Below are 23,331 nucleotides of genomic sequence, written 5' to 3' on the forward strand. Positions count from 1 at the left end.
AGCGTTGCAAGGCCCTGCTCCTCTGGAGAAAGTTTTGTCCAGCCCATTATTAAGACTACATATCTATTTATCTGAGCTTTTGACAAGTTATCAAAAAAATGCTGCTAGAAGTAACAGACTGACTTAAATGTCAGATAAATGCTGCATTCCCCAAACACCACCAGTAATAACATCAGAGGGATTTCAGAGAGACAATGACAACCTATCTTTTCTGTGAAATGCTTATCTTTATTTCACAAGGCCTTTATAAGCACCAAAATCTGCTGAAAACTAACCATCTACAACCCCTCTACAACAGGCTCCATCCCAAAAGGTGTGATGCAACCCTCTTTCAGACGGTAACATAATGCATTGCAAACACCACTCCCCATAGATTCTACATCTACTTCAGAACCATGAACTTCATGTCAGATTGTAGGACTGTAGCTGGCTGGATTTGCGGGCGCATTAGTTGCGTATGTTTTACAGCTGCAGAAGCAGCAATGCTGCCCAACTGCACTGGGGCAGTGACAAACAAGGTTTCCTGCGCAATACCTTATTCAGGTAAGGAAGGTGTAAATCATTTACCTTGCAGCCAAGCGGCTGCACAATTCTAAACTTAACCTTATATGATGAGCTTTTGCTTTTTTTCCCCATGCCCACTCTCAGTTTCACCACAAGAGGGAGCAGGAACTCTCCACACTTATTACCAGGCTACTACTCCAAAAGAAACCATAGACCCACAGAATGGTTCGGGTTGGAAGGGACCTTAAAGATCATCTAGTTCCGACTGCCCTGCCATGGGAGGCCTCATCCACCCTGGCCTTCAACACCTCCAGGGATGGGGCATCCACAACCATGACCGTTAGAACCACCACCAACGGCTTTCTCGGACCTCCTCAGAAACCACTATGGTTTTCCTAAACTTTAGTAAACAAGGTGGCATTCAGGAAGACATTCAGTTACTTCTAAGCATGCATGCTGTCAGCCCAGCCCAGGTATCAAAACTGTTGTTCAGAAAAAATTAAGTAGAACACTCCAAAAAAGTAAAGTAACTGCAGGCACTGCAAATGTGTGCCTCAAGCAGACTGTGCACTCACTGCACATGAAGAAAAAAAAGGAAAAAAATCTACAAGATAAACATTCATCTATAACAAAGTTTATCAACACAGTTTTTATTAGTCTTACAGAAAGCATGCATATGTACACATGGCCAGTTTCCATATTAACATACGATTCTCTACTTTCACAGGAGTTGCTGAATTACAATGTGTTATTTTACCCACAATCATTCCTATAAGCTTTTTCTTGGATGCGTAACACCATTCTCCGTGCGTAAAAATCCCTATATTCCTCAGGTAGTTCTTCAAGTGTTTTCAAGGCCCTGTCCAAGATCTGTATAGCTCTAGACGCTGCCGTGGGATCTTTATTTCCATAAGTGTCACTCTTATCATAAGACTCAGCAGGAAGATGCTTCCAAAAGACATTCAGTGCCACTCCAAATTCCTCAGAAATTACATTGTGGAACCACAAAGCTGTAGAAAGAAGAATGTCTAAAATGAAAACTATTATCTGAAACTTCCATGTGACTCGTGACAAGTGTCAGAATCATCCAAACTAAATATAGTTGAAGAAAAGCCTTAACTACTGTATTTTTTGTTTATTTATAGATATTAATCCCTGAATATATCACATTGTACCAAATTTAAGGAATTCTTCAAGACATTCACATCAATCTATAACTTCACACAAAAGTAACAATTGCTGAAATATAAAGATACTCAAAGGTAAACAAGCAATAAGCATGTGTAGGATGAAAATAAGACATTTTCACTGTTCACTCATCTCTACTCTGAATGCAGATATCTATTTTCTGTTTCAATTATCTATTATTCTATTTATCTATTTCTATTTAGTCCCTAACCCTGCACAGATTGTCCAAGCATGAATGTAAACCACCAGTGTCAGCCAGGTCACACATGCAAGTTATTTATCTTTTCATAGTAAAGTCACGCGGCTTCCCAACTGAAGCATCATGGCTGTCATAAGGAAGCAAAGACATTTTTGCCTCATCGAGTACATTTTTTAAATAAGTTTAATATGGCATATTTACCCTATTTCAATTTTAAGCTAAAAGACTGAATGCTGTGCTTATCGCAGCTTAGCTGCTGAAGACATCGGAAAAGCTTACTCTAAGAAATGAACAAGAAGTTTCTTTCAGGTTAGGAAAAGGGGCTCCTTCTACCTTCTCCATAATAACCACACACATTTCTCAAAGAACATCTTCTATTTCGGCGACTAGCATCCCAGAAGGCTGAAAAAGCTAGTACCATTCTCTGGACTCAAAAATCCCTACACTCCCCAGTCATTCCGAGTGCTGAGTGTTTCTGAAGTTTGGACCAGCACACCTCCTGGCAAAGACAAACTAGAATCCGTACTGCATAGAACAAACCAGAAATTATGTATGCTGACATTAGCACCAGTGTGACATACATACCTTTCACTAACTGTAACCAAAAGTGCCTTCAGAAACACAAATGGTAATTTCAAAATTAAGTAACAGGTCCAAGGCTAAGAATTTATTTTAAATTTTCCTAAAAAGCTACTGTCTTCTTGTTTATGGGCCTGTTTATAGTGCCCAGACAATACAAAAAGCAACAGAATAAGTATTTGCCACAAGCTCACGATGAATAAAAATAAAAAATTAGTAAGTAGGAATAGTTCAATAGGAGTAATTCAAATGCCTTTCTCTGATCATCAGAATTGTTATCTCAGCCCAGGAAGCAGCTTTATATTTTCTGCTCGTGCAGAAAAATGATTAGGACTTGTCTTTCCATTCCCCAAAGGTAATCATAAATTTCTGAACGGCCCAATAGCTGTATCATCCATAATTCTCTTCAAATCACGTGCCTCGCAGTTCTTAAGTGCCAGAGCTACAGAAGAACAACGTTACTTCACTCAAATTCTGTCACTAGAAAACGCAGGTCACTGAAGTAATTTCAGATTTCACAAGTTGATTCTATAGTGCTAATCTATTAAAAGACACAAATTCAGAAGCATACAGTGTAATCTTGAAGGAAGGTAAGATTTGTAGGTAGACGTGATAATACCTTTTATTAGGCTAATTAGTACAGATGGGAGAAGTAGACAAGTTTTGCTAATGTCTTAAGATGCTCCTACTTATAACACAAATGCTTTAGTAACCTCTTACCATCCCTACAAATGAAAAATTGCAAACAAAACTCCTTAAAACCACAACACGGTCAGGAACTATTTGTTACTTACCTGGAATAAATAACACATCTCCTGCTTCCAGAAAACATTGATAGCGCTTGGCTTTCACAAAAAGGGGATATTTCTCTAAGTCTGGGTTATCCACATCCAGCACCTCTGATTTAGTACCTAGGGAAGTTTTCAGAAGTAATGAAACATTCCTACTCTTCCAACAGTAACAAAGCATTATCACTTTGCTGGAAATAGCAGTTCTTGAATCAAATTTAGTACTGGTTTATTGTTCTGTAATCTTCTAAAAACCAGGGAAACCTGATGGCAGTCCTTATTTACTGAAGAGACATGTTCTCCTGCTGTCTATCTCTCTCCTGTAACTGCAACCTTATTAACACTAAAAAACACTTCACCTGACATTTAAAACGCCATTTTGAATCCACACAGAGCACTCCACACAGTTAGGCGCCGAAAACAGAACCTGGCAAAGCTGCTGTGTTCCTTTGCAAATTTCCTAACCTGCCTCAGTAATTGGCTTTGACCAAAAGCAAACAGCATCAGAATTACAGGATGAAATGACTCATTTTATATCAAACTGTCTGTTAGTGATTTTTTTTCGTACAGTGCAAAACTTGTGAGCTGAAAAGGCAACAACAATCACCAAATTCTGAACTACATAAATGTGATATGCATACCTGACAAATATAAATACGGAGCATCTCGAGGACTATACAAAGCAACTCGTTTTTTCCCTGTTACTTGGATTAGGAAGTTATCCATTACCTGGAATAAGCATAGTAAGACAGATGTCAGCCCAGAGTTAAGAATGAATACGTAGCCTGCAACTAATCTAAAATATCATGAGCTTAACAGAGGGAATTATTAAAACCTTCATATATTAAGAATTCATATGTTAAAAGAGCTTCCACATATAGTTCATCTAAGAAAAAAAAAATCAATAATGTGAGTTACTTTATCCCCTTAGCTGCAAATTCTTGACAAATAGTGTATTTGGAAAGACAATATTGCTTTCCAACAACTTTATGATTCTCCTTAAATAGGGGTTCAAATTCTTCCATCTTAAAACACAAAGACATACCATACTTCAGACATATAAACCAGCAAAATATAACATGAAGTATATTTGGTATTCCTTTTCTTTTTCAGTGCTACCTCTACTTCCCTTTGCTGACTTGCTATTGATAAAGGATTCTTTTTCCTAATTATAATGCAAAAAACCTATTTTGCTTATAAATAAATTTATTTAGAATTACCAACAATCTGGCCATCAGAATAAAAAAAAAATGAAGGTAATCTTGAAGACGAAAATGTTGAAAGTTACCGTGTTTCAGATTTTTAACTGAAACTCAAAACAGTAAAAAAATATGTGACGTTTGTCATTAACAGATCTTTGTTAGAGATTTGCACCTTAATATCTCAACTCTGTATTGTATTCTGCAACATTTTATGCTAAACAATTGTATTACCTACATCATAATGTGTCCATAATTGTAATCCAGCTGAACTGATGCGGAAGACACTAGAGAAAAACTGTTCCTTCTCGAAATACTCTGGAATATGAACATCTTCTGCCAAAATAGGAAACTGCTTTCTGATATCTGCAATATCCTGAAACAAAAACGACATAACTCTTAGAGAACCTATATGTACACTTAAATAAGGGTGCACTTCATTATCGTTTCCCATGGGGGGAAACATGGGGGCAGAACTTCAGCATTGGCAAATAGCTGAAAATAGCAATGCTTTTTGGTGGTCACCCTTTCAGTGTTGACTTGCTCAATGATATTAAAAAGAAGAGCCAGGGAGCTGCTTTGAACTGTGGCTGCTGGAAATCACACTGAAGAAGTAAGAGATCATCAGAAATCCTTTCATTTTAGTTTACAACAAAAGGTAAAGAATGGGAGGTGAGGAATGTACTCTTCAGCGATCAGCTAAGCTCTGGTATAACAGCAACTATTTTAGACATTTCGTTTTAATATTCTGACCTAAATCCAGTCAGATTCAGAGGCCAAGTGACCATAACAAGTTGCATGCCTGTACTACACAGCCAGCAGATGACAACAGGCTTTAAAAAATATTCCTAAACTGCTACTTTACAATATTAGAACTGTAATCTCAAGTAACTCACCTTCCTAGCATCTTCACCCACTGATCGCAAATAGTACTTTTCATCCTGAAGAGAAAACAAAAAAAGAGAGTTTTTTTGTTTTTTTAATATGGATTACAAACACACTTACACACAGAGCCTGAATTTTCATCAATCTAATGCAGGGCTTCATTAAAACATGGTACAAATAAATGGCACTTACTAATTCAGCTACTTTGTTTTACTGCCTTTACTCTACTGCTCCCTGCTGTTCATCTCAAGAAACAGGAAAAATGTTAATTAACTGAGAGTAGAAGAGTGAAGTAGGGGGAGCCTTGTCAACCGCTTCAGCATTGCTGTCACTGAACAGATTCAAAGCAAATGCAGATTATAATTAAGGTTCTTCAGCACACTGATGCAGGAAGCTATTTCAATTGGCTTCAAAACTTAGCGTATTCTATGTAGCATAAAAGGTGAAAAGCGTGCCTGCATTCAAAACTGTTTGCTTCCTAATCACAGTTACCTGAAAAATCCCTAGTTTGAACAGTTACATAAAGAACAGCCACACATTTGCTACTCACAAATTATATTACAATAAATCTGTATTTTTATTTTGATAGCAGATATAAAGACATAATCAAACTCTAAGATATCTTCATGACACTTTCTAGCAAAACACCTAAACAATAGTTGTTATTCTAAAGCAAGGTTTGATTTCTCAATTTTATGCTGGAATTTTTTGTCATGTAAGCAGTTTTTGTTAACAGTAACAGGACCACTGAAGTTAACCCCACTGTACACATAGAAAGCAATTTCCAAGAAAAATAGTCTTCTCCCCACATTTTTTCCCGTGGCTCCAAGCCACACAAAACAGTTAAATCTAAGATCAAGTGCTTTACAGGAGTAAAACTTTAAATTACAAACCACCGTTTTCCCCTCCACATACTCACAAAATAACCAATACAAGTAACTGTCTCACAAAGGAAATTACCTCAGAAAGAAAGTACTCCTTGTGTTTGACTTCAGCTGCTCTTCGTACAAATACATCAAAAGGCAGAGTTCTGAAATATAAATATTTAAATTTATACAATGAATCAATGTAACAACACATGGTCCAAATGCCAGGTTTAAAATCATAAGCTCTCTTACCATATCTAGTATAACTGAAGACGCAATATGCTGCCTTTTTTTTTTTATTAAATATGGTGACTAATCAATGTTTGCAGTGGATGTTTGAAGAGTTCTACTGAGACAGAAAACAAGTCTCTCTGCTTTAGTAAATTGCCCCAGTGTAGATCCAAACAGAATCACGTAATTGCTGAGGCTGGAAGATCCTTGCCAAGAGGAGGGTCAACTACAGCAGAGTGCCCAGGACAGTGTCCAGTTGGATTTTGCGTATCTCCAAGGATGGAGACTCCATAACCTCTCTGGGCAACCTGTTCCATTGTTTGCCCATTCTCACTGTAAAATAAGGTTTGGGGTTTTTTTAAAAATAGTTTAACAGAGTTTCCTGTATTTCAACTTGTGCCCATTGCCTCTCGTCCTGTCACCATAAATCATTGAGAAGAATCCAGCTCCATCTTCTTTACTCCCTCCATCAGCTATTTATACACTTTGATACGATCCCCTCTTAAGCTCAAGAGGCCTGAATGGTTTGAGTCACAGTGTACGAAACTTCTTCCCAGTCAAATTAGACTCCAACTGTGGCCAATGCCTGACAGTACTTGCTTAGACTATTTCTCTAACAGTGTAATTTTTAGGCTTTTTACTGTACGTTTTTATAAATTTGCAGAAAAGCTTAGCATCAAGAAAACTACTGCTAGTGATATACATATGTTTATATCTACGTATTTTCTGCTATGAATTTGTGCATGAACACAGCTACCTATCTTCATTTGTAAATCTTTATTTCAGTTATTTGATTTTTTTTAAATACGTGCTATCTGCAAAACACAGGAATCTTGGTATTATCCAGTGTTTCTTTACAGTTTTCCTTGAATTTATTAAATACAACTTCAGAAGATTCAAAAAGAATCACTGGGCATTCGAGCCTGTCCCTTTGAAGTCAATAAAAGTGTTAGATATTTATTTAAATAACAGGAGCTTTTCATAAGGATTACAGATTTTGGCATCAGTTCATGGCTGAATGGCAAACCAAGCACAAGTAGTAATACAACACGCATTCATTGTTATCAATATTATGTTATGAATTCAATGCTATGTTCATTCAACTCCCATCTCACATTGTCACTAGCTAACAAATACGCTGCAAGTAAACATCACATTTCAGAGCTACCACCAAGTACCCAAAGCTATACCTTCTACCAGAACGTGACCTGCATGTGACAGCACTTGGAGCACTTCTCTAAACATTTTAGGCTTGAAATAAATGAAAATTGAAAACAGCCATTGAAATAAATGGAAAAACAAACAAACAAAACCCAACCCTCTAACTTCAGCTGAACTGTTATATCATGTTCATTTACTGAAGAAAAGTGAGAGCACGGCTCCACGACAGCTTAAACTGATGCGTGCTGGTGCTGCCACGGCTCTGAGCATGCTGTCTACCCTAATCATCCCATCTCCTCCCTTATGCTAGCACTGGCACTCATCTGACCTCATGGTGAACCTGCTAGCAAAGCTAAACAGCAGAAAAAATCAGATTTCTGCAGCACATCACAATGTGGCTGAATGAGCTCCAGAATCAACACAAAGAAGGGGGTAGGAGCATGCAACTTACAACAGGACTGCAGTACTACTCATGCGCATCAGTCTAAAATCATGGAACTGCACATTAAATCCTCAGTGTTTCTATTCTTTTAGTTCTACTTATTCTCCATTCACCTTAGAATGAGGGGCTTGCTGTAGAAAGGGTCAAAGCTTCCTGAATTTCAAGTGAAGTAGGTGAAACTACTAATACCTACTATAATGAAGCGTCGTCAGAGCACCTCCATGTGGCTGTCTGCAAACCTGCTAAAACTAGCATGTTGGATCGACTGTATGTGAACTCACAGTAAGAGATAGTATAATATGAAACAAAATATAGCAGGGAAAAGGAAATATGCAGATAAGGCAAAGCCATTCAAGTACAACCTAACTTCAAAGAATCAAAAGTTCATTATGCAGTGAGCAGAGAATAGCATGATTATACGGCATTTTTTCCCTCTGAACAACAGGCTCCACTCATAAAGACTTGTAGCTTATTTACACTTAGAGCATACGCTTCAGCCTTCTTAAAAGTTTAACAGACTGAACACATCTTGTTCCCACTTAGGGAAAACAAACGACAACCGAAATAAAGGCATTTACCCTTGAAGAGCAACACAATGACTGAGATTAGATGAACTCTGAAGAAATGTTTTGGCAACTACAGGAGAGGAACTTCAGAGGAGATCAAGAGTTTATGTGACCCACATCAAGATTAAAGAGCTGGTGAAATGTGTGGTATCCAGTAGTTTGAACATTCTGAGAACTGCACATGCTAACTTTGAAATGAGCTTGGTTTTAATTAGTAACATCCCTCTAGAGTGGAATAGCATGCCTGCCACATGCCAGCATTCAAAGAGGTTCAGACACATGGTGAGTCAGAAACTAGCACTATTCAGTAACATTGAAAACACACCATATAATTAGAACAAAATAGCGTATCATCTAGTATCAAGGGGTTTTTGGTGGTGTTTTTTTTTTTTTTACTAACACCAGCAAATGCCAGGCTCAAATTTCCTACAGGAGTGCTCTGTCAAAATACTGCTTCATGCCATCACTTTTAAGGCCCTGTTTGTCTCCTCCTTTCACCCTGTAGTGAAACACCCATTCAGGGTGTTGAGATATTTATGGAATGAAAAGAAGATGGTGAAATCAAGGACAGCACTTTGATCAGTAACTTAAAGTTTTCACAAAGTATCTTCATATTTTCACCCTCAGCTTCAAACAGATGCACTGTTTGTTTGAAAGTTACAAGCACATGCCTTTAAAATACAAGAGGCCTTGGGATGAAGTACCTATACACAAAGTTCTTACTGAGGAAATCCATCTGTGGCACTGCAGAAACATGAATCTTTACTTCTTTAGATCCTTCGGCTTGGCTCAAGTAATCTACTGTCCATTTGGTTGTGCAAGTACCCAGTTCCATTCCTTTCAGTACTACTGGCATTCTCTAGGGAACAAATAAAAATTCAACAGTGAAATGATTGTAGCATCCAGTGGGAAAAAAAATCAGAATTAGTTTTTCAAAGTACACGCAAACAAGTCAGTTGAATATCAGGACTTGCTGCACGAAGTCACAACTGATCTGTTCGCAAATGAACAAAGTGAATCAGAATGCTGAATAGAAACAAAATGCAGTAGATCATGGGACTGTTATGGCTATGGAGAGGCAAAGACAATTTTAACACTCAATTTTGTGCTGGGGCCATTGAGTAATCTAGCCAGGCTAAGGAATCATTTTAGTCATTCTAGCCAGAGCTCAGCAGAAAACAGACAAAAGACCCTACCGTTAAGGTGTAGACTGGGAGCTATGGTGGTGCTATACATTCTCACGAAGCTCTTTCCACATATATTAAGGCCCCTTGATGCTGACAACCATGAAAAGGCTTCATAGAATCATAGAATCGCCTAGGTTGGAAGGGACCTTTCAGATCATCTAGTCCAACCACCAATCTAACTCTGACAAAAACCATCACTAAACCATATCTCTAGGCACTGTGTCTACCCATCTTTTAAATACCTCCAGGGCTGGCGATTCAACCACTTCCCTGGGCAGCCTGTCCCAATACTTAATAACTCTTACAGTGTAAAAATTTTTCCTAATATCTAGTCTAAATCTCCCCTGGTGCAACTTGAGGCTGTTTCCTCTTGCCCTATCGCCTGTTACTTGGGAGTTTGATCCAGCACACACAAAAAAAATCAGCAGAAAAACACTTTTGCTTTGAATCAGGACCTCGGAGGGAAAAGGAAGCAGCAACAACAAAGCACCAAACCCAGCAATCACACTTTTTTTAAACACTGACAAAGAAAACTAACTCGGAGAGAGATCAGCTCTCTGAGCTTTTCCGCAGCCCAGAAGAGATCTGCCCGCAGACGCCCCTTGCTCCTCAGCTCACGTTCAATTTAATGGCTCACGACACCTCCCGGGGATCGCATCACACCCCGAACCTGCGGTCTGCCACCACCAGCTCCGCCGGGCGAGACGGTGTCACAGACGATCTCCTGCCCCAGCCCGCTCCAGCGCGGCCCCGCTCACCCCACCCAGCGACGGGGCGGCTGCCCCGGGCCCGCCGCGGCCCCAGAGGCCCACGCCACGGGTGCGCCCCGGCGGGAGGCGCGGAGCCGTACCCGGGGGTAGACATCCCGCAGGAACCGCTCCCGCGTGACCGCCGCCAGCGCCTCGACCGGCACCACCGGCTGCTCCCGCCGCTCCATGGCCGCTGCTTCCGCCCCGGCGACCCGCGTCCGTTCTCCCGCCGCTCCCCCCGGGAAGCAGAGCTGCGGCAGAAACGTTCCCCGCCGCCTACCGCTAGGCAGGGGCCGGGGAGGCAGCGGGTTCCTCTCTTCGCCGGGAGACGGCTTCCGCGCTGACTCCACGCTCCTCCGAGCCGGCGCCATCGGAACCGCCGGTCACCGGGACCTCCGCCGCCTCCTGAGGACGTCCTTGTTTCCCGCGGAGCAGGCGCCGCGGCCGGACTGACGGGACGGGACGGGACGGGACGGGGCGGGGCGGGGCGGGGGGACAGCGGCCATCATGGCGCTGCGTGCGGCTCCCGGCTGCGGCCGTTGGCTGGCGCGCGCCCTCACGGTACCGGGGGCGGCCCGCGTTCCCCCGCTGCTGCTGCTGCCGCCGCTGCCCCCCGCCGCCGCCTCGGCCCTGCCGCTGGCCGGGCTCCGGCCCACCGCCCGGTTCGCCAGCAGCGCCGGGCAGGGGCCAGAGGCCGAGGGTCCGCAGCGGCGGGTGTTGGTGGTGAGGATCACCAGCCCCATCGCCTGGCTCCGTACCCGCTTCTATTATCTCCTCATCCGCCTCTACTTCGACCAGGAGTTCAGCGTGGAGGAGTTCACCCGTGGGGCCAAGCAGGTGAGCGCCGAAGGGGCGGCGGCGGTGCTGCTTTTCCCCTCAGGGAGACGAGAAGGGCCGGCCGGCCTGAGGAGAAAGGTGTCCCAGCCGCCCTGGCGCCTCAGGGCCGCCCTGCCGAGCTCCCCGGGGCCGGCTACTGGTGCCCGGGCTTGATCGCCCGTGCGGACATCCTAGCGCCTGCCTTCCCTCGGTTCTCTGAAACTCCTCTGGGAAATAGGTGGAGTTTGCCCACTTTGGGCTCCCAAGTACCTCGCTTCTGGAGGAGGTGAGAACAACCGGAGGTGCGCTTTTCTTCAGGCTTTTCTTGTTTTCTTTTCCCGGATTCCAGAATTAAAATGAGGTGTTTTAGCCATGCCCCAAAGTAGTATGAAGTGCCAGTGGAAATGTGCCTCATTTTACCTGGTTTTCCCTAAAATGACAAAGTTTAGGCAGGTGTAGAGCTGGTACATATATTTGTTTCTCCACGTTTTTGAACCCAACAAGCTTTGTCAACAGAATGTGTCAAAGAGGTAATGATCACAAAGCTAATAATGTAAGAAGTACGGAGTTACCTGCTGTGAAATTGTATTTCCTAAAAAAAAAAAACAACCCAAAAAAACAAAAAATCAAAAAACAAAATCACAAAAGAATACAAAAACCCCAGAACAAATAATAAAAAAAAAAAAACAACCCGAAAACCAAAACAAGTGGTAGGGGACCAAACATTAAAATGCTTAAGGTCAATTTAAGAGAGACAAAAAACCCTACACTGAATTCATTGCCGTGCTTGCAGAACTACCTTTTTTACCTTACTGTGTTTTTTTGTTTGTTTGTTTGTACTTGGTGTAGAGCCTTAACACTCTTATCAGCATTTCACAAGTGTAGTATTTGAGTATGTAGAGGCATTACTGTATATATGTAATTATATCTGCAAAATTGAGAAGAGAAGGGGAGTTGAGTTTCCTGGAGTTTAGAAACTAAGCCAGATTTATAAAGAAATTTGTTATAAACCAGAGCTTCTGTTTTGACTGAAACCAGGAGACAGGCTGCAAAAAGGGGCAGGGGAACAAAATAATGACATGGATAGACACAGACTTTGAATAATCAAAAAGAGAGTAAAACCAACTCATATGGATTACTGTAATGCTTTTTAGTAAGCTGTGCGTTCACTTGCCTGTTATCAAAAGGTTTGATGCTTTAAATGACGGATTGGAAAGAAACTTTGGTTTTATCTGTTCACGTAATCACCTTTTTAATGCTTGAGGGCATCCATTTCAACGGTGATATACTCTGCAAACATTGAAATCTTAAATCATGAAATCTTCAGGTAGCTTGTCACATAATGATGGATTTGTCTGAAAAATAGACCAACCTAGTGTTATTTGTTCATGTATTTCTCTCTCTCTCTCTTTTTTTTTTTTTTTTTTTTTTCTGGTAGGCCTTTTGTGTTGTTTCAAAGCTGCTGTCTCAGCGTAAACTTGACCTGCTGGATGAACTTGTATCAGCAGAGGTAAATGCTTTCCATTTCTTATTCTACCAATTGATTTTCCCTTACAAAGTAACATGTGTTCAGCCTGTCAGTATCTACAGATACTGACAGTTTGGTTTAATTTGGGAAACAAACCATAGCGCGGAACAAGGTAATTGTTTGTCCTGCAGCTTTTTTATCTGTAACGTCAAGGCAGGAGACTTAATTTGAAGTTACTGTATTGAAAAAAAAAAAAACAATATTATTGCCATTGAGCATTAGGGCCAATTGCCAAGAAAATTGCTGGCGTACCAGAAAGGATTGAAAGGCAGCGGGTTCTGGATGGCAGGCGGAACTGCGTACCTTTGTTAGTGTAGGCAGATAGCTGATGCTTTCGGTCTGTGCACCATAATTCAGATGAAGAAAGAAACTGCTGTGTGTTCATCCCTGCTCCACTAATACGTTCCCACCCCCAAGCAGATCATACAGCCAGTTACTGGTCTCAGCTGGAAGGCCTCAGTGTTGTGTCATGGTCTCAGGGATATGGCTGGCCTGGGTGGTTAAACATCGGTGCTGCGTGTTCTTTGTTTTTATGAATTTTTAATCGCTGAAGTTGTCTTGGCCTTCCCAGGGTATGGAGGTAGCAGATGCATCAGAATCAAGTGGAGGAGATACTTCAGGTCTATGTCTGCCTTGTTACTGGATGTCAGCTTGGCCTGCCCTATTGCCACCCATGACTTTGCAGCAAAAATTTTGGTGCTGTTGTAGTGCATCCCCACTGGACAATCTTGCCTCCTGTCTCTGAGCAGAGATAGCAATAAAATGTGAGTTTGTTTCTTACAGTTGTTTTGAAAGAGCATCTCCTCTTCCTCTGCTCATCTTAAAACCTTCAGGTGATTGAGTTAACATTAATCCAGAGACCTCGTGTAATGAGAGTGTGTAGTGGCTGAGGCTGTGATACCACATAAATTTGTTATTGTTTTGGCCAGTGAATTTTATACTGGCGAAATGTACTAGAAACCAATGTGTTCTAGTGAAAATCACCCCTTGTTTCCACGTGACCTCTGGATTTGTTTGTTATTTAAAAATGGCAATTCAAGTTAGGCTAAAAACTGAGTATGAGTTAAAAATAAGTGCTGCGCAGCCTCATCCTTCCTTTCTCGTGTGGTGTTTGAGGTGATGCCCCTGTTCAGTTCGTGCACCACACCCTTTTCCTACTTAACACAGCTGTGCAGATCTTAGGACACTCAATATGTGAACGCGATGTGGAACTTAAGTCTCAGAGCAATGGTTTTCAGTCTTTTCTGATGGTGTATAAACTTTTTCTAATGGAAATGTGGATCACAAAATGGCAAAGATAAACTTAGTGGTAATGGAACTGATTTTCAAAGAAATTTGTGAAAGATAACTAAGAAATAATTGAATCAAAAGCTAATACATAGTGACAAATCAGCGGTGAGAAGGCAGAATGTAAGTATGATTATGGAAGCAAGCTTAATTGGTATTTTCTGGGCTTACATGCCTTGCTTTGCAACTCCTGTTTTGACAATACCTTTTCTAAACATTTTTAAATACTTTGTTTTCATTGGTTTGAGCATTAAATGGATCTTCTTTACTATCGCTGAATTAGGATTTGAGAGTGCCCAAACTTCCCAGTGCTTTTTCAGTTCTGCTCTTGTATATGTTATACAAATGTTTTAGCAATGTAGCTCTTTTTATAAACTGCAGTAGAAAAGAGTGTTACTTCAATTTCCTAATGAAAAACTAACAGTTTTTCTGAATTTAGGTACTTCAGGTGCTGAAGGAGAAGATTTCTTTGCTCCCTGACAGCCACAGGGATGCTTTAGCAGCTGACATTGATGCAATCATGTACACAACAGAAGGAGATGTTCGCATTTACTATGATGATGATGGTATGTTTAGAATTCTAAAACATTTCAGCAATGGGCAGTCTTATTTCCTGATTTTGCTGCTAAGCAGACATTCTCCCTACAGATGTGTTTTTGAGTACTGTTTCTCGTTTGTTGTTCTTCTGTTTATAGTTAATTTGTATGTAATACCCTGATTGCCTTTTAAACCAGAACTTGAGAGGTTATTGTTAGTAAGTCATGGTACGGTTTTGACTTCTGTTTAGGTCTTGCCCATTCCTCTTCTTTTGCAATTTCAGATTTTTACATTATTAATCCTTAGCAATCTCAAACCACTCAAAAACAATTATTCTACAATATGCAGAAAGATGTTGCTTCAGCAATAAAAATACGTCTTCCAAGAAGGATAGTGAAGGCTGGATAATGAATTAAATTTTGATATCTTCACTTTTATTCTGGTTTCATGGGATATGCTTTGTTCTAGGACTTCTTGATTTTTTTAATTTTTTTTTAAGCTAGTGTTGAGCTCAAACAAGTTTTTCTTTTGGTTGAATACCAGTATTATGTGCTCACTTCACTATCAGACACAGTTGAGATGGTTTAGATGATTAACCAGCCTGTCCCAAGCAGAGATCGTGGATTCCTGTCCCCAGGCCATGTCCCATTTGTATATCGACCATGACTTCTGTGGTATGGAATATTCCTTTGGCCAGCTTGTCCTGTCTATGCTCCCTCTCAGCTTTTATGGGAAGCTGAAAAAGTCCTTGACTAATAAGAACATTACTTACAAACAACTAAAACAATATGTGTTATCAGCATTATTCTCATACTAAATCCAAAACACAGTAGCTACTAGAAAAAAAATTAGCTGTGTTATCACAGCTGAAACCAGGACACTACTCTACATACTTTTGTAGTGTCAGTGGTTGTCTTTGGACCTTGTGGTAACCAGCTTTTTTTGGTATCGTTTGATTATGTACAGTGTCACATAATACTCATGGTAAAATACATACCTTTCTACAGAGTGTATTTTTATTGTTGCTAAACAGCATGAATATGGCTTTAAATACCTTTATTGTTCATTATTCTATCATGCATTCTTTATGGTTGAAGTCAGCTGCCCTTCCAGGGTCTCACTAGAATATATGCTAGATAACAAATAGGAATATTTGACCAATGAGAAAAATGAGATCTACCTTATGCTTTGATTTATTTCCAACAGGAAGAAAGTTTGTTAGTATCCTGATGCGTTTCTGGTATCTGAATGGTGCTAACCTACCTGATGAAGTACCAGGGGAAACCAAAGTTTTCCAGATTGTGTTTGGAGATGAAAGCACAAAAGAAAAAAGACATCTTTTAACAGCAAACTATGAGTAAGTTTACTTGTCCTTTTTTTTTTCTCCGTATACATAGGCTAGCTGTGTGGAAAGCAGTTTGGGAACTGAAAGTATTCACACTGTGACAGTGCAGAACTTGGTATGTTTTAATTTACCTTGATTCTAATCTAAGTTAGTTCTCATCCAGCTTTCCAGTTTTTATACTAGGGCAAAATTTTTGAAATACACCTTAAAATCATTATGTTATTACCTTGCTTCTGAGTTGAGGTAACAGCAGTGCAGTTAAGCTAAGCAGTCAAGTGTGGACCTGTTGACTTGTCACTTCCCACAGAGAAGTCAGAACTGCAATTAACTGAAAAAGTAGCTCATGAAAGAGGAAATTTTTTTAGCCAAATGCTTTCTGCAGAAAGGCGTAACAAAGCGAGCATCATCTGGTGTTCAGATAATTCACGCCACTCTGATCCAGGCCCTCAAAGCACATGTTAGGCGGATGAATTTTCGTAGAAATGCTTGTAAGTAATGTCTGTAAATAAATGCTTGTAAATAATTCAGTACTACTGTTAGCTTGATCTTTGATGTATTTCTGAAAATATATTACTTTTCAAGATATAGTTCAGTAAAAATAAAAACTTTCAGGTAGAATGTGTAGTATGTGATTTCCTTTTACAAGGCAGTTACCATGCCATTAAATGAAAGCCTTTATTTAGAGATAAAGATCTGCCACAAAGCTATATTCATAGTTACTGCTATGAAAACTGGGTGCTCTCTTGATATCAGGGTCTATACTGTTGCTGCTTGATCCTGTCTGCGGGATCTGATCTGCTATCAAGTCAGTGCACTTTATTTCTTTCTATAGAATTAATTTTGATCTTCCGTTTGGGGCCTAAGCATCAGAGTCTAAGGAGCTTTTACAGGAATAACTTGGAAGTTAAATATTTCCTTATGATTTCTTGTTGGTGTTAGTAGCTCTTTAAGGATAAAGTAAATTTTAACAACTCTTCACTTACTGTTTTTTCTTTTCCAGGTTCCAAAGGGAATTTACAGAAGGAGCAAAACCAGACTGGACAATTACACGGATTGAACATCCAAGGCTATTAGAATGAATGCCTTATACAGTCTTTTTATGTACCATTGTAAATGTTCTGATGTAACAAATATCAGGCTTTTTTTGGTCTTTTTTTTTTTCCCTTCCTGCCTTCTCCAAAAGAGGAGTGAATTTTGTATGTTTGATTTCTCAGAACTGTTTCTGAAACTTACACTGTGCTGCAGCATCACAATAAAGCCTTTTCCCTGGAACAGGCTAGTACAAGTTTAATTGGTACTAATGCTCATTCAAGGCATTTACACAGTGCAGTTTCACGCAAGCCAGTATTACGGGTATGTCGACGTCTTACATTCTGAGAAGAAATGGTACTACTTGAAGACAAACAACACTTTTGTGGCTGGTGGCCCTTCTGAGTTATTTTCGTATGTTTCTTTTTTCCCTAGGGACGGTACAATATATAATTGAATAATATGCAAGATGAAATAGAGGTAGATGGACTTCTTAGATTGTCTAGCCTCAGCGGTTCATTTTGAGGTAACCTTGCTTTTGAATATATTTGAGATTAAGAAAGTTAGAGACAATATCAGTATTTGGTACAGGATTGGACTGAAAAAAATAACTTCTAGCATTGCACTGGGAAAATGGATCAAAGATTTATTTTTTTTGTAAATAAAACCAACATTCCTTACAGGAATTCCATACAGGCAATTGCAATTTTAGAGGTTTATGAAAGAAAAAATGAAAGAAAACATTAATTTAAAAGAGGACTTGACAGTGAAACTAAATGAAGTCTGAAATGCTTGTTGAAAAAATGAGCAAATCATTAAAATTAGATCTTGCAACTTAACGACTTCCCAATTATCAGATTATCTCTGTTTCTGGAACTTGAGATCCCTGGTGTAAGTAGCTTGAGATTTTTATATGCAGATTCTCAACTGGAGATTATCGTAACTTTTTTTTTTTTTTTTAAATCCCCTACCTTAACTTTAAAGATAAAGCTAACTTTCTACCCAGGCATGTTGTAGAGTTTCATGCAGTGTTTTGAAAGTGCAAAATAAGTATAATTGCTGTGATTCACAGTAATTGTGATTGAAAAGTATAAATTCAATTTTTTGTAGTTTAGCTCTTTTGATGCAGTGATTTAATGAGAATAATGATTAAAGCTTATCAACAAGTTTTTATGTCAAGTCCTGGCAAAATAATTGTGGTGTTTTTGCCCTGCCTTAGCAGCAGCAGCCTGGTCTTATAATGGAGAATTTTTGATTTATCCCCTGGACAAAGTTCAGTGATGACAGAGAGCCTTCTCGTCAGGGGATAAACAAAATCATGTATTTAAAATTATATACAGCTATTTTCTATGCAGTCAGTCTGGAAAAGTTTGAGACAGAGTGAAATATGTTTATTATTCTTTGGGCCATTTTGCTGGAGTGGTGCTAAATGGTAGCAGGTCCAGTTTGGCCACTGAATGATGTGCCGCAAGAAGCTGTGGTCAGCTATATTTAACATATTAAGAGGAGAAGCAAGCAGAACACTAGTGAAGTGTGCAAATGCACTTCTAAAAGAAGGCATTATTATGGAGTAAAAGATGACAAAAGCCAGTGAAGCCATGTTTGCGTTCATGAGTGTCTGTTTTCACATCAAAGTAGCGGAGATCTATCTAGAAATGCTAGTATGTCTTAATTTTTAATTTGGGTTACTTTATTAGTATCTTTTTTTGTTTGATTTATTAAAACGGGAGTCTGTCATGACTGATGAGGACTTGCCACTTACTAGTGAGTGTTCCATTTTTGGAAACAGGCAGGGTAGACCTTTCTGTATGACTTAGAATGAAAAAAAATATTTTTGTTTTGTTCACTATAAAATTGTGACTTGATATGAACATGCTCCAAATTGATAACACCGTTTTGCTGAAAAAAAGAGATGTCATTGGAAACTTACATGTGCTGTTTTATTCTTTTGAAGTTGTGTTTGTCTTGTAGGTTGTGAGGGATGGCTGTTGGATGTTTGGGATTTTTCCCCTCTGATCTTAATTTTTAAAATTATCCTGGATACTACAATTCTTCATTGGATGCGAAACTGCGCAGGGCCTTACTGCACCATAAATAAGTTGGAAAGGCACATAAATTCCTGAGCATAATGTACGTGACAGTGGTTCATTTCCACAGTGAATAAAACTGGTGTAATTAAATTGGATTTACAGTCTCATATTGGCTTCAGAAAAAAATACCACCCACCCCACCAAAAAAACCCAAACCAACCCCAAGCCCAACTTGGAAGGAATGGATAAATGTACATCTTAAAGAAGAGGGCATTGAACTTTACAGGAAGCTTTGACTCATTTTTACCTGCCATCCTCAAACTCTCCATCATAAATCTGATTGTCATAGCTTAATCAGACTGAAGTGAATGTCCGTGAAGGGTGTCATCTTATGGCATCCACATTTTATCTTGTGGAAATATTTTTCTTATGTGTTCCTTGTTCAGGCAGAACAGGAACCTCTGGTTTCTACGTTGACAACCAAAAAAATCTACCCAAACCTCCTATTATCTAAGATAAGAAATGTATTTAGTGTCTTCAAGCTAGCTCCTGGTGAATACATTTCTATATACTAGAAAAGTTGTCCCAAATTCTCATGGCAAAAAGGATGAGTAAAGGGTTAAGTTTGCTTCATATTGATCTAAGACAAAGATTGAGGAGAATATTGTCTTGTAATTTTGGGATTTCCAGTGCTGCCTTTCAAACGCCTTACTCTAAAAACCATAATACTAACTTAAGTGTTACGGAATTTTAAGAGAGAGCTATAAAGGAACTGTTTTATTAGAAAAATCTTCATGATTCAGGAATAATGATGGTTAACAGGGAACACTAGAACAGTCTGGGGACCTCTGTGTCACAGCATGCTATTGCACCCCCCTTCTCTTGCTGATTTGTCTTGGACATCACCTTGGAAATCCTAGTGTGTAAGGATCTGGGTGTGCTTTATTTCCCTTTCATCTCCTTGCCTGACTTCCATTTCTGTTGCTTTAAGTCAGGAGGACGAGTACAATTGTAATTATAATGTACAACCTGTAAATCCCCATACATACTCATCTAAAATATTTGCAGTTTTAGCCTGTGAACGTCTTCATTCAGACAACAGTAATTCTTGAAAACAGTATTACCAGGTCTGGTAGTGATTTTTAGGGTAAAATTCATATGTCTATTAGCAACGCTGACATTTCCGATCCATGTTCCACAGAACAGTAAGGTCACAAGTTGTCTGGACTACGCATGAACTGGTCATAGAGATTCAAAGTACCACATTCTTCTCTGGGCAAAGTCATGTTTCTTTAGGTTCATGTGGAGTTTGGGAAGCCTTTATTTGTTTGTTTGTTTGTTTTTTCATCTGAAACTGTGGTCGCGTTTACTAATTACTGACACTGCTCAACTTTAAGTAGCTGCTTGGCACAATTTCAATGCATGTGTTTAAATCTTGACAAGCACTAATTAAATCTGGCCAACAAACCCCTCATTAATTTGCACACCCCACTCACCAGTAGGTGGCCTTGGTCACAAAGCTATTGTGTCTGGGAAGCGACTGGTATTAATGAGAGTGTAAGAGGGATAAAGAATAAGATGGCAGAGGCATTGATTCTCATTTAAGTGGTATTTAAATCATTTAGATTGTCGTATTAAAAAGTCTTGATATTCTTACTGGCTTTCGTCCTGAGTCAATGATAGTGTCTTGTGTTCCCTCTGCAGTGCCTACCTGTTTTAAAGTGGCAATTTAACAGCGTTCTTAATTATGGGAAAGATGAGTTGTAAATGTGCATTCACACAGGCACCTTAATGTCTGACAGTAGCAAACCTTAGTTTTATATTCACGTTTTAAAGTATGTTTATCCTGTTGATTGTGGTTCCTTTCCCTCCTGTCCCAGCATTGTCTGAATAATTTGGGGGCCACATTCAGCTTTCTCCAGTTTTCAAAGCATGTTCAGGCTTGACCTTACCTTCACTTCAGGTTGTATTTACTTAATTATTTTCAGGTCTTATGTCTGGAAAGCTGTTTAGTAGTAAAAGTCGTATTGTTTGTCACAATACTGATCACACCCCTTCAAAACTTCATTAAGTCTTGTGCCTCTCTTTTTGGTTGTGTGGTGTGGTTAAACTAGTTATCTGCCCTATGTGCCCCATTGGCTGCAGGTGGGCGTCTTTGAGATTCTTCCTAGGCTGTAGTCACATGATGGCTCCCAGTTTATATGAGATGGGATACAGGTGTGTGTAGTGGGAGGTGTTTCAGCTTCATCCCTCCCTCACATATGGATGTGGTGATTGGTCTCTAAGCGTTGGGCCTTGTGTGGGCACAAAAGAGGTACTTAGTTGTTACAAAAGCAAGTATTGTCTATGTAGCTGTGCTTTTGTTCTTCCAAGGGAAAGGCAGTTGGGCCAAATGGAGTTCACAGTGAGTACCGATGACAATAAGTCATAGGGGTTTTCCTCTTTGTCTTTTACCTTTTTTTTTTTTCATTGCTGATGTGCTATTCTTTTGGATTTCTACAGTCCTGCCAAATAGGATGGAGGTTGAGTAAGTCACTATCTGTATCTACAACACTATTGAAAACATCTTCTCCTTCATCGCAACTCTGTCTCTTATATGTATTTTGTCTGAATTCAATTATGTATGTTTTTACGAATACAAGGCTCTCCTATTGAAGTTGATGGGGAAACTGTCATGGATTTTAATGGGAGCAGACTGAGTGGAACTTTTTTGCTGCCTTTGAAGTTATTCTGTCAGAAATAGCAGCAAGCTAAAATTAGACATGATGCAGTTTCTCTTGTGTGCCATTTCTTCCCTCCTCTGCTGTCACAGAACAAGACTTCTGATAGCGAGCTTGGTACTGTGATGCTCAGGATCTATGAGGGAAAAGAGCAGGACAAGCAAAGCGCATGTGTAAGCAAGGCCAGATCACAGTAGTGTCAGGCTGTTAGGGCAAGATTGTCCGTGTGGACAAATCTGTCTTTTTTTTTGGCACTGGAAGTCTTCTGTCCCCAATTTGCTACTGTTGCATCTGGCAGAGGAGGTGGCATTTCACCAAGGATGCAGCCTTTGGCTCAAGGACATGGCAGATTAGGCACATATAGGGTAACAAGTGGTGACTTGAATGTTTTCCTAAATTATATTTTGCAGTTGACAGTAACCTTTTCCATAACAAGCTATACTTCTACTCTGATTGGTGTACGAGGGAAGGAGCTGAGTTTCCAAGATTAGAATTGAAGTTTGACCTTAAGTTTGCAGAGATTTCACAGCCTTCTTGGGGAGGCATGGGAGAGGCTGCGCAGGTAAAACAGGGGTAAATCAGAGCCAGCTACAGGCTGTCTTTGCCTTACGCTAATTAGCAGCTGGCACATCCCTAGAAATCAGGAATGAAAAAGGGGAGGGAGGGCAATGACTTGATAATCCCTCCCTTCTGAACTTTCTGGAGCGACTTGGCAAGTGCAGCATCTGTAACTTAAGTACCAGCTGGGAAGTCTGCAGGCTAAAGTTTTGGTGGTGCAGTCTGAGTATGTGGGTAGCCTTGTTAAAGCCCACGGGTCTGTCAGAACATCAGTCTCTGTGCTTGCTGGAGGTGGTACGCTGTTTAAAGACCTTCAAGCTTTTTATCTGCAGTACAGCCAAACGAGGTCACTACTTGTGATGTTATTGTTTTGTGATGTCTGTATTGTTCTGTAAACTGATTACTGAAAATATAAATAATGGCTTGGGGGATTTTTATATATACTTCCAGAGGGAACAAGGTTGAGAGACTGCAATATAAAATGAAGAGAAGCTAATGAAAATGAAATTGTGTGGTCTGTAACTTATGTTGTGCAAGGCCTTGACCACTAAACAGGTGACTATCTAATCACTGCTGGCTTGTTTGGGGCAGAAATTAACTCATTAAGAGATCTACCTTGGATTGGCAGCTGCCTGAAATCTCTCATTTTTCTCTATGTTCAAAGTACATATATTATTAAAATCAGTAATGATCTCAGTGAGGTACTTTGTGATTTTTAATTACCAGTAGGGTGACTGTCCCTTAGGTCTACCTCAGTCAGGCTCAGGCCCCTATAGCAGAACCTTCAGAGCTGCTAGCCTCTTCCCTATGTTTTTGTCATTAGTGTCATTAAATCCCCTTTTTTTCTCGGAAATAAGAGGTATTCTTCATAATGTAGAATAATAGAGTAATCACTGATCCTCTGGGTGCAGTGTGCACTGCTTGTTGGTATAGGTTA

At 39.9% G+C, this 23,331-nt stretch overlaps 2 protein-coding genes across 2 annotated transcripts; one reads left to right on the forward strand and one right to left on the reverse strand.

Annotated features, from left to right (window-relative positions):
- Positions 1 to 211: 211 nt before the first annotated feature.
- On the reverse strand, positions 212 to 11,037 carry TYW5 (tRNA-yW synthesizing protein 5). The gene is made up of 8 exons (XM_074596029.1): positions 10,646 to 11,037; positions 9,313 to 9,467; positions 6,303 to 6,372; positions 5,354 to 5,398; positions 4,696 to 4,833; positions 3,900 to 3,987; positions 3,265 to 3,381; positions 212 to 1,514 (listed from the first exon to the last, which is right to left on the reverse strand). Exons 1-8 carry the CDS (start codon positions 10,913 to 10,915, stop codon positions 1,258 to 1,260), a joined length of 1,140 nt encoding a protein of 379 aa, XP_074452130.1. The 5' UTR covers positions 10,916 to 11,037; the 3' UTR covers positions 212 to 1,257.
- Positions 11,020 to 19,015, forward strand: MAIP1 (matrix AAA peptidase interacting protein 1). The gene is made up of 5 exons (XM_074596030.1): positions 11,020 to 11,381; positions 12,799 to 12,870; positions 14,615 to 14,741; positions 15,919 to 16,069; positions 17,058 to 19,015. The coding sequence occupies exons 1-5, from the start codon at positions 11,052 to 11,054 to the stop codon at positions 17,134 to 17,136; spliced, it is 759 nt and encodes a 252-aa protein (XP_074452131.1). The 5' UTR covers positions 11,020 to 11,051; the 3' UTR covers positions 17,137 to 19,015.
- The last annotated feature ends 4,316 nt before the right edge of the window (positions 19,016 to 23,331 follow it).

Source organism: Larus michahellis, chromosome 7 (genome assembly GCF_964199755.1).
Source record: "Larus michahellis chromosome 7, bLarMic1.1, whole genome shotgun sequence".
In the NCBI taxonomy this organism is placed as follows: Eukaryota; Metazoa; Chordata; class Aves; order Charadriiformes; family Laridae; genus Larus; species Larus michahellis.